The sequence below is a fragment of the Grampus griseus genome, assembly GCF_964374135.1.
Source record: "Grampus griseus genome assembly, chromosome: X".
NCBI classification, from domain to species: domain Eukaryota; kingdom Metazoa; phylum Chordata; class Mammalia; order Artiodactyla; family Delphinidae; genus Grampus; species Grampus griseus.
Window position 1 is genome coordinate 41,128,484 of NC_138999.1, and position 12,486 is coordinate 41,140,969.

The 12,486-nt window shown below is 36.9% G+C and overlaps 1 protein-coding gene across 1 annotated transcript in view; it reads left to right on the plus strand.

The window, feature by feature from the left end:
• The window catches only part of JADE3 (jade family PHD finger 3), a 71,392-nt gene that overhangs the window by 15,280 nt on the left and 43,626 nt on the right, over positions 1-12,486 (plus strand). The window contains exon 3 of the mRNA XM_082681521.1: positions 1,965-2,122. Coding sequence (XP_082537647.1) covers positions 1,965-2,122 — 158 coding nt within the window. The remainder of the gene's footprint in view (positions 1-1,964; positions 2,123-12,486) is intronic.

Here is a 12,486-nt window from a genome sequence, read left to right on the forward strand (position 1 = left end):
ACTCAGGCCATAAAAGAATTTAGTAAGGTGGCAGGATATGAAGTTAACATATAAAAATCAATAGCTTTTATAATCAGGTGGAGGATATTAACACGCCTGGGGTATGTTGTAATGCAGGAAGTTAAGGAAATACTCAAAAAGGGGTGGGATGTGTCAAAAGAGCACAGGTGCAAGCCACACTGAAAGAGCTCCCAGTGACCAAAGGTGGAACAATTTAAGCATCAAAATAAACAACAATAATACTGAATTGTAACCCAAAGAATAAAATAGATCCATGAGTCTATAATGATATAAATAAATAATTGAATGAATGAATGAACGAACGAATGAACAAACAAACAAATAATAAATAAGGGAGAAGGGGCAGTTCTCTTTTACAGAGGAATTCCAATTAATAAATGTAGAACTGAGGGAAATAGAAAATCACCATTAGAATACCACAGTAATAACTGTTACAGGCAAGGTATCTATTCGTGGATGCTAAAATTAGTCCATGACAGTTTGAGGAGAAACAGGATGTTTTTATGATTTCAGAGTATCTCCTCTAAGATATTTATTAATTACAAAGGAAAATATAGTAACCTAACAGCTGAGAAAACCAGCGAGACACACTACCTTAACCAACTGATAAAGTTTAACATCACCACTAATAAGACATTGAGATCATACATTCCTGATATAAGGGGATAAGAGGGTCACAGCAACCTTTCTATGGCATTTTTGCTCAAAACTGAATAACCTCGGTGAGAAAACATCAGACAAACCCAGATTGTAGGGACATTCTATAAAATATATGACCAGTACTCTTCAGAAGTGTCGAGGTCTGGAAAGACTGAGAAACTATCACAAATTGGAGGATACTAAGGAGACATGACAGCTGCTGCAGTGTGGGATCCTGGATTGAATCCTGGAACAGAAGGACATTAGGGGAAAAATTAGTAAAATTTGAATAAGTTTTGTAGATTAATTATAGTATTATAGTAATGTTAATTTCCTGGTTTAGGTAATTGTACTCTGGTTATGTGAGATGTTAACATTAGAGGGAACTATGTGAAGGGTATATGGGAGCTCTGTACTATTTTTGTAACTTCTCTGTAAGACTAAAATTATGTCTAAGTAAATTTTAAAATTAGGTGATAGCTAAATAAACGATTATAAGTTATTTATTTATTTTAAAATTAATTTTTATTGGAGTATGGTTGCTTTACAATGTTGTATTAGCCTCCACTGCACCACAAAATGAATCAGCCATACACATACAGTTATCCCTTCCCTTTTGGACTTACCTCCCATTTAGGTTACCACAGGGCACTAGGTGAGTTCCCTGTGTTATACAGCATTTTCCCATCAGTTGTCCATTTTATATATACATAGTATCAATAATGTATATGTGTCAATCCCAGTCTCCCAATAAGATCATCTATACCATTTTTCTAGATTCCACATATGTACGTTATTATACGATATTTGCTTTTCTCTTTCTGACTTACTTCACTCTGTATGACACTCTCTAGGTCCATCCACATCTCTACAAATGACCCACTTTCGTTCCTTTTTATGGCTGAGTAGTATTCCATTGTATATATGTACCACATCTTTATCCATTCCTCTGGATTATAAGTTATCATAGGATACTTGTTGCTTAATTTGAGAGAGTTAAGGATTGTTTGTTTTACGCAGACTCTTTAAGAGTAACCTGTATTGTTGATTTAAATTCAAGGAGCCCAGAAAAATAACTCAGGAAGTACCCCTTTACTCTTTATTAAATCCAGAACAAGCTGGCTTCCCTGTCAATACTTCAGACTCTTTACAAATAGAAGTTGATCTGGCCATTTACGAAGTTAAGAGATGTCTCTCTTGTTGAAGTGCAGAGTGGGTGGGGATGGTCTTTTTAAAAGGAGAACATTAAATGGTGTTAGTTCCATAGTGATGATCTTCTCAAGGTGTATGCAATGTCTTCCCAGGTATTCCGGAAGGACCTTATCAGTGCGATGAAACTTCCAGACTCTCACCATATTAATCCTGACAGTTATTACCTCTTTGCGGATACATGGAAGGAAGAATGGGAAAAGGGAGTCCAGGTACCAGCCAGTCCAGACGCTGTTCCACAGCCTTCCCTCAGGTATTTTTATGCTTGTATCTTTGATTTACGGGATGAATGCTCTTATGGTTATCTGTGTGCTGCTTGAGGAGAGACTTTGAGTGGCTAATTAAACATTTATAATGCAAAGTCACATACCATGTTCAGCAATTCACTCAGACCAATGGCAGATTATACCAGCCTAGGATAGGTCAGTAGTTGAAGTCAAGGTCGTTTATTTAGGGATAATATATGTACCTATTCACAGGATAAAACTGTTTGAAGTCCAGTCTGAAATTATAAGGTTTTGGAGACCAAGATTTCCCAGTCTGACACAATAATCAGTAGCATTTATTAATTAGCCTTTGAAGAGAAGCAGAACATTAATTACATAACCCCATAATAACCCTATTAAGTTGCATGACAAGTTGCTTCATTTTAATAGGGGCTTCATAGTGATAGCATCTGTAAACAGAGCACCAAAACATACAGAGTTTGTAAAATGCATAAACCCAAATGAAAGGGGGTAACTGGAATAATTAGGTTGACCATAAGCACACAGCCTTCATTTGCAAAGACCTGAGAAGAAAGTTTAAGTAGGAGAGGACTTTTCTGACAGAGGAAGTAGTAAGTTTAGCTCCTCAAGAGTAATGACTGGTTTTGGAAGCCACTTTTTCTTACTGGTCTTTGTGTTCCCAGTGCTTTGCACAAAGGCCAGCATGAAATAAAATGCTTGGTATAAGTTTGAGCGAGTGAGGGAAGGAAGGAAAGGGAAGGAATAGAATCAGATAAAGGGGCTGGTAGGACCTGCTGGTTACTATGAGAAATGGTACATCTCATTGTATAGCTATCTATTTCTAGTACATATTAGGTTCTTAAAGGTCAGAGACCACATTCTTGAATTCTCAGCCCCTAGCAGCAGGTTCTTAGGTCTTAGTCATATTCCAGAAATGCTTGTCAAATCACTTCTAAAAACCCAAGCCCAGGCTGTCCCACCCACAGAGAGACTGTCTATGTTCTGTTAAGGAAAACTTCACAGTCTTGCCCAGTACACTTATGGACCCTTTACTAGTTCATCATCATTGCCACCATCCTCCTAGAAATCACAACAGCATCATGAATGAACATAGGAGTCAGGCATTTTCATGTCCTTATTGTCAGTATTTTTATATACTGTTGCAGTAACTGGGGAGCCTAGACTTCCACCTTAAACCAGCATTAATGATGCATACCTCTCCCTCCCATCTATCATACTATCAGAGGAGACTTTCACCACTCCTTAGAGGTAATGAGGACACCTGCTCCCCCCACCCCATGGTATCAGTGGAGGCCACATAGGGAGTAAGGTGCTCTTATCAATCCCAGCAAAGGAGGTATCAGTGGAGGCCTAATGGGAAGCCAGAACTCTCAGCTTCACCCAGTAGTAACAAAGAGTCCCTGCCCCGGATGTCAACACAGGCCAAATGGTGAACCAGGACATATACAATCACCTGGCAGTGATGAGATGATATCCACCCCCAACCTGATCTCCATCCAGAGCAGTGTCAGAGGAAGCCAGTCAAAACAAAAGTTTTAAAGAAGATCCAGAGTCTCATAGCATAATCCCCAAAATGTCCAATCTCCAGTGAAAAAAATCACTCATATCAAAAACTAGGAAGATCTCAACTTGAAGATAATCAGTAGATGCCAGTACCAAGGTGACAGATATTAGAATTATCTAACAAAGACTTAAAAGCAGCCATCATAAAAATGGTTCAGTGAGCAATTATGAGTACACTTAAAGCAAATGAAACAATAGTATCCCCCCTTTCATACCTGATATTGGCAATTTTTATCTCCTTTTTTACTTGCTATAGGTTGGTCATTTTTACTGACCATTTCACAAGGCCATCTTTTTGTTTCATTATCTTTTCTGTTTTTAATTTATTTCTGCTCTTCTCTCTATTACTTCAATTATTTTAGTTGCTTTGGATTTATTTTGCTCTTCTTCTTATAGTTTCTTGAATTGGGAGCTTAGCTTATTGATTTGAGACATTTCTTCTTTCCAATATGAGCATTTAGTGTTAAAAATTTTCCTCTCATCACTGCTTTAGCTATGTCCCACACATTTTGGTGTGTTGTATTTTCATTTCATTCACTTTAGTGTATTTTTTCCTTTGAGACTTCTTTCACCTTTTTTTCCCTTGGGACTTCTTTTATTTAAAAGTGTGGTTTTTACTTTACTTGGATATTTTCTTATCTCTCTATTATACTTTATTTGGATATTTTCTTACCTCTCTATTACTGATTTCTAGTTTTGATTCCATTGTATTAGAGAACACTCTGTATAATTCCAATTTGTTTCAATTTGTTGAGGTTTATTTTATGACCCAAGATACAGTCTATCATGGTACATGTTCTGTGGGTGCTTGAAAACAATGCCTGTGCTGCTGCTGCTGAGTGGAACACTCTATAAATGTCAGTTCAGTCCTGTTAGTTGATGGTGTTGAGTTCTTCTATATCCTGGATGATTTTCTGTCTGTTCTATCACTTACTGACAGAGGTTGAAGTCTCCAGCTATAATCGGGGAATTGTGTTTTTCTCCTTTCAGTTCAATCAGTTTTTGTTTCAGATATTTTGCAGCCCTGTTGTTTGGTGCACATACATTTACTATTGCTATGTTTTATTGGTGGACTGATTGTTTCTTCATTATGTAATATTCCTCCCCGTCTCTGGTAATTTTCTTTGCTATGAAGGCTACTTAATCTGATATTAATGTTGTCACTCTTGCTTTCTTTTGAGTAACGTTTGCACTGTATATCTTTCTCCATTATTTTACTTTTGACCTACTTATATGCTTATATTTTAAGTGTGTTTTTGGTAGACAGCATATATTTGGATCATGTTTTTTAATCCATTCTGCCAACCTCTGACTTTTAATGGTTTAGACCATTTACACTTAATGTAATTATTGATATGTTAGGGCTTAAGTCTGCCATTTTATTTTATTATGTGTGTATGTGTGTGTTCTCTGTTTTTTATTTCTCTCGTTTCTTTTTCCTGCCTTCCTGAGGGTTACCTGAACAAATTACCACAACTTACCCAGTGTGAAATAATCATTTGAAGAGCCCCATAACTGTTAATGAAATTGAATTTGTAATTAAAAACTCTCCCTAAAAATACCTCCAGGCCCAGATGCTTTCACTGGAAAATTCTTCCAAACATTTAAAGAAATAAAAAGTGATGATACTGGAAGAGAAATTTGAATCAAACTAAATGTAGTTATAGAATAAATAGTTGACCATGGGAATGTGGATACACTGTTGCAGTTTGAGAGGAACTAGATATGCAGCTAGAGGAACTTAATGAAGGCAAACTTATGGACATAAAGAAAGTGATTGTGATGAAAAGAATGAAGATGCCCCAGAGAAAATGATGCCAGAAAAAAACTGCACATTAATGGAACTCTCAGAAATTTTTTCAACAGTCAAAGCACAAAGGACAAATGTTGGAAACTGATCCAAGTTCATAAAGCAGTATGACAACTTGCCAAGACATAGAAAAGGTGCTTGCTCTGTGTCATAAATTTTGTAATTAAAAGAAGGAGTCAAGCACTGTACTCTTGATAAGTTTTTACAAAGAGATAAAAGAGTTTAAATTCTCAGTGTTTCAAATTATAGTGTATTAAATACATATTGGTTTTACTATTTTTTATTTTCCTATATAGTTATAGCCAACAGTAAGAGAGTAAAATGCTTTGACAAAAATTTTAAAGGTCACTGAACAATCACAGTTTTCCCCATTGATTATTAAGGTTGCTTTTCACAGTTTCAGTTTGCACAGTCATTTTTACAGTACAGTACCACTGTGCAAAGCGAGGACTACCTGCTTTAGTGACAGCAGATCAGTGGTTTTTTGGAAGTGGCCAGTGGAGCAGGAGGATACAAGGAAACTTTTAGAGGTGATGGATATATTTATTATCTTGGTTGTAATTCCGGTTGCACAAATTTATATGTGTGTTGGAACTTGTTAATTTGTACATTTTAAATATATGCAGCTTAATATGTAATTTGTACCTCAATAATGTTAATAAAAGTATCATCCATGTATGTAATTATAAATATATGTTTAAATATATAAACAATCATCACAAATAAAGGAGTGTATAGATGGTAATAAAATGTGGTAGTGGGCACATGAAGGCACAACAGTATGTGATTAGAAGAGAAAAGGAAGAAAGACAACAAATGTGACTATAAGCTACCCAAGAGCAGAACCCTTACCGTCAAATAGTAGGTTTTCAATATACGTTTACTATTGTAAGGAGAATAGGATGAAGGAAGGAAAGAGGAAAGCAGGTGGGTATTAGGAAAGAAAATTAGCAAACAACCAAAAGATATTATAGTTGACCCTTGAACCACATGAGTTTGAACTGTGCGGGTCCACTTATACGTGGTTTTTTTTCAGTAGTAAATACTACAGTACTACACAGTCTGTGGGTGGTTGAATCCACAGATCCAGAACCACAGATGTGGAGGGCCAACTGTAAATTATGTGTGAATTTTTGACTGCATGAAGTGTCAGTGCCCATTACCCCTGTCTTGTTCAAAGATCAACTGTACATTCCTACCAGCATTGTATGAGGATTCCATTTTCTCCACATCCTAGCCAACACTTGTTATTGTCTGTATTTTTTATTGTGGCCATCCTAGTAGGTATGAAGTATATCTCATTGTGGTTTTGATTTGCATTTGCTTGATGGCTAATGATGTTGAGCATCTTTTCTTCATGTGCTTATTAGTCAGTTGTATATTCTTTTTGGAAGAGAGCTTTTCTGCTTTATTACAAAGAGAAGAAGCCTTTATGTGGTCAGAAAAATACAAGGTTGATCTTTTTTCCCTTTCTGTGAAACACTACTGTTCAAACTGCAAAGTGAATCATCTCAGTTCACCTCTTTATGTTCTATCACATTCACTTTGGAATGGCTGCCTTTGGCTGCTGAAAATCTAACCCTTTAGTGAAAAGGGTGACAAAGTCCCCTGACCAGCAGTTCTAGAATATCCCATTTTTACTTGGTGCTTTGATGCATACCTCCTATATATATTTCTTCTTTGGAGAAATTATTCACATCTTTTGCCCATTAGAAAAATTTGGCTATTTGTCTTTTTATTGTTGAATTGTAAAAGTTCTTTACGTAGTCTAGGGTTTTTAAAAAATATTTATTTGGCTGCACCGGATCTTAGTTGAGGCACACAGGATTTTCGTTGCCCCATTCAGGATCTTTAGCTGTGGCATGTGGGATCATTTAGTTGCAGTGTGCAGGCTCTTAGTGGCAGCATGTGGGATCTAGTTCCCTGACCAGGGATCAAACCCAGGCCCCCTGCATTGGGAGTGTGGAGTCTTAACCACTGGACCACCAGGGAGGTCCCTAGATACAGGTTTTTTTATCAGATATATGATTTGCAAATCATTTCTCCCTTTCTGTGGGTTGTCTTTTCACTTCATTGATGGTGTCCTTTGAGACACAAAAGTTTTTAATTTTGATGAAGTTCAGTTTATCTATTTTTTTTCTTTTGGTTGCTTGTCCTTTTGGTGTCGTATCTAAGAAATCATTGCCTAAACCAAGATCATGTAGTTTTATACCTATGTTTTCTCCTAAGAATTCTGTAGTTTTATAAAACTCTTACATTTGGGTCTTTGATCCATTTAAGTTAATTTTTGTGTACAGCATGAGATGTTAGGGGTCTAACTTCATTCTTTTGCTTGTGGATATCCATGTATCCCAGCTCCATCTGTTGAGCAGCTTCCGTTTTGAAAGCAATGGACACTATATCCCAACCTTACCCACCTTGGTTCCACCAGGCTGCTATGAAAGAAAACACAGTTCTTGAATCACCAAGAAATCCCAGTTCCATCTTTTTAAGTCCCTTTTCACAAATATACCAAGGTGACTTTTCAAAAGTTTTTCCTACTTTGAACTGAGATGCTAATTTCTCTACTTTATGCTTCACTCTGTTCAAATACGTTACTTTTTCCCACTATATGGGAAAATACCATATATGTTCCTTTTTTATTGGTTAATTTTACAACTTTTTATGTTAGTGTTTCTTTTTTATGTCTTTGTTGGGTTTTTTTCATAGATTACAAATTTTGTAGAAGTTAAGGAGGTGCCTGGTAAAAGTTTGGTTATTTACACTATTGAGAGTATACTTAGATAGTTTTTGAAATTAAAAGATGTAGCTTTATTCTCAAAAGCCACAAATAAAAGTATTTTCTTCTGACATAACTGCCAAATCTAAACAAATGTAAATGTTTCATAGCAAACCCTTGCAATGATTGCTTTTAGATTTAAAATAACGATAGTGTATTACCTTCATATAAAAATAAATGTTCACTAATAATTATTCAATTGTAAAAATTCTTCCTGCCTTCCAAATTTAAAAAATTGTCAGTGTGCATTAAAAGCATGATGACATTCCTTGATTTTGTGATAAATTTTTTTAAATTTATTTTATTTTGGGCTGCATTGGGTCTTTGTTGCTGCACACGGGTTTTCTCTAGTTGAGGCAATCAGGGGCTACTCTTCATTGCGGTGCGCGGGCTTCTCATTGTGGTGGCTTCTCTTGTTGCGGAGCATGGGCTCTAGGCGTATGGACTTCAGTAGTTGTGGCGCATGAGCGTAGTAGTTGCTCGTGGGCTCTAGAGTGCAGACTCAGTAGTTGTGGCACACGGGCTTAGTTGCTCCATGGCATGTGGGATATTCCTGGACCAGGGCTCAAACCCATGTCCCCTGCATTGGCAGGTGGCTTCTTAACCACTGTGCCACCAGGGAAACCTGTGCTAAATATTTTTAATAAAGAGTGTTATAGCAGTTCACAATAGCATATGAAAAGTATCAGAATGTAAAAACAAAAATCTTTTAATATATTATTTTGGGTTGACTCCTCCATGTTAGTTTTAGTAAAATTAAAACCTCATTGGTTAGTTATTTTCTACTGATGGATAGCTCTGGAGAAAATATTCTGAAATATAAATCTGTTAGAGAAATTTAAGAATGAATCTAATGCAACAAAATAGTTACTTAAGTGGAAACATACATGAAAATATTGGGAAATAATTTTTTACCGTTATGTATGTATTAGTCAGGATAGGCCAACTGCTATAACAAACATCTCCGAAAGTCTCAGCATCTTAACACAATGAAGGTTTTATTTTTTGCACATGTCTCCATCCAGTGTGGGTTTGGGATGTGAGTCATCTCTGCCTGACATAGGCATTCAGGGACTCAGGCTCTTTTTATGAGTGACTCCTCTGTCTGCCAGGTCTTTTCCCACTCCCTTTTCCACCCCCAAACTTCTAAATCCAGTCTGCAGGAAAAGAAAAGGCAGTATGGAGGGTTATGCAGGTAGATTTGGAGGGGGGCTAGACTTTGAAGTAGATTATCCACACATACGCCATTAGCCAGAACTCATTCACATGGCCCACCTAACTGCAAAGGATACTGGGGAATGCAGTCTTGCTATGTGCCTAGATGGAAAAAGAAACAGGGTTTGGTGAACACATTAGCATTTCTGTGTTACTCCTTGGTAGTGGTATTACGAACTCAAAGCTACATGAGCACAAGAACCTTACTGATTTCTTTTTTAACATTTTTATTGGAGTATAATTGCTTTAACACTGGTGTGTTAGTCTCTGCTGTATAAAAAAGTGAATCAGCTATACATATACATATATCCCCATATCCCCCTCCCTCTTGTGTCTCCCTCCCACCCTCCCTATCCCACCCCTCTAGGTGGTCACAAAGCACCGAGCTGATTTCCCTGTGCGATGCAGCTGCTTCCCACTAGCTATCTGTTTTACATTTAGTAGTGTATATATGTCAATGCCACTCTCTTACTTCATCCCAGCTTACCCTTCTCCCTTCCCGTGTGCTCAAGTCCATTCTCTACATCTGCGTCTTTATTCCTGTCCTGCCCCTACATTCTTCAGAACCATATTTCTTTTCTTAGATTCCATATATGTGTTAGTATATGGTATTTGTTTTTCTCTTTCTGACTTACTTCACTCTGTATGACAGACTCTAGGTCCATCCACCTCACTACAAATAACTCAATTTCATTTCTTTTTATGGCTGAATAATATGCCATTGTATATATGTGCCACATCTTCTTTATCCATTCATCTGTTGATGGACACTTAGGTTGCTTCCATGTATTGGCTATTGTAAATAGAGCTGCAATGAACATTGTGGTACATGACTCTTTATGAATTATGTTTTTCTCAGGTTATATGCCCAGTAGTGGGATTGCTGGGTCATATGGCAGTTCTAGTTTTTAAGGAACCTCCATACAGTTCTCCATAATGGCTGTATCCATTTACATTCCCACCAGCAGTGCAAGAGGGTTCCCTTTTCTCCACACCCTCTCCAGCATTTATTGTTTGTAGATGTTTTGATGATGGCCATTCTGACCGGTGTGAGGTGACACCTCACTGGAGTTTTTATTTCATTTCTCTAATGATTAGTGATGTTGAGCATCCTTTCATGTGTTTGTTGGCAATCTGTCTATCTTCTTTGGAGAAATGTCTATTTAGGTGTTCTGCCCATTTTTGGATTGGGTTGTTTGTTTTTTTGATATTGAGCTGCATGAGCTGCTTGTATATTTTGGAGATTAATCCTTTGTCAGTTGCTTCATTTGCATATTTTCTCCCATTCTGAGGGTTGTCTTCTCATCTTGTTTATGGTTTCCTTTGCTGTGCAAAAGCTTTAAAGTTTCATTAGGTCCCACTTTATTTTTGTTTTTATTTCCATTTCTCTAGGAGGTGGGTCAAAAAGGATCTTGCTGTGATTTATGTCATAGAGTGTTCTGCCTGTGTTTTCCTCTGAAGAGTTTTATAGTGTCTGGCCTTACATTTAGGTCTTTAATCCATTTTGAGTTTATTTTTGTGTATGGTATTAGGGAGTGTTCGAATTTCATTCTTTTACCTGTAGCTGTCCCGTTTTCCCAGCACCACTTATTAAAGAGGCTGTCTTTTCTCCATTGTATATTCTTGCCTCCTTTATCAAAGATAAGGTGACCATATGTGTGTGGGTTTATCTCTGGGCTTTCTATCCTGTTCCATTGATCTATATTTCTGTTTTTGTGCCAGTACCATACTGTCTTGATTACTGTAGCTTTGTAGTATAGTCTGAAGTCTGGGAGCCTCATTCCTCTAGCTCTGTTTTTCTTTCTCAGAATTGCTTTGGCTGTTCGGGGTCTTTTGTGTTTCCATACAAAATTGTGAAATTTTTTGTTCTAGTTCTGTGAAAAATGCCAGTGGTAGTTTGATAGGGATTGCATTGAATCTGTAGATTGCTTTGGGTGGTATAGTCATTTTCACAGTGTTGATTCTTCCAGTCTAAGAACATGGCATATCTCTCCATCTGTTTGTGTCATCTTTAATTTCTTTCATCCGTGTCTTACAGTTTTCTGCATACAGGTCTTTTGTCTCCTTAGGTAGGTTTATTCTTTTTGTTGCAGTGGTAAATGGGAGTGTTTCCTTAATTTCTTTCTCAGATTTTTCATCATTAGTATATAGGAATGTGAGAGATTTCTGTGCATTAATTTTGTATCCTGCAACTTTATCACATTCATTGATTAGCTCTAGTAGTTTTCTGGTAGAGTCTTTAGGATTCTCTATGTATAGTATCATGTCATCTGCAAACAGTAACAGCTTTACTTCTTCTTTTCTGATTTGGGTTCCTTTTATTTCTTTTTCTTCTCTGATTGCTGTGGCTAAAACTTCCAAAACTATGTTGAATAATAGTGGTGAGAGTGGGCAACCTTGTCTTGTTCCTGATCTTAGTGGAAATAGTTTCAGTTTTTCACCATCGAGGATGATGTTGGCTGTGGATTTATCATATACTGCCATTATTATGTTGAGGTAAGTTCCCTCTATGCCTACTTTCTGGAGGGTTTTTATCATAAATGGGTGTTGAATTTTGTGAAAAGCTTTCTCTGCATCTATTGAGATGATTATATGGTTTTTCTCCTTCAATTTGTTAATATGGTGTATCACATTGCTTGCTTTGCGTATATTGAAGAATCCTTGCATTCCTGGGATAAACCCCACTTGACCATGATATATGATCCTTTTAATGTGCTGTTGGATTCTGTTTTCTAGTATTTTGTTGAGGATTTTTGCATCTCTGTTCATCAGTGATATTGGCCTGTAGTTTTCTTTCTTTGTGACGTCTTTGTCTGGTTTTAGTATCAGGGTGATGGTGGCCTCGTAGAATGAGTTTGGGAGTGTTCCTCCCTCTGCTATATTTTGGAAGAATTTGAGAAGGATAGGTGTTAGGTCTTCTCTAAATGTTTGATAGAATTCGCCTGTGAATCCATCTGGTCCTGGGCTTTTGTTTGTTGGAAGATTTTTAATCACAGTCTCAA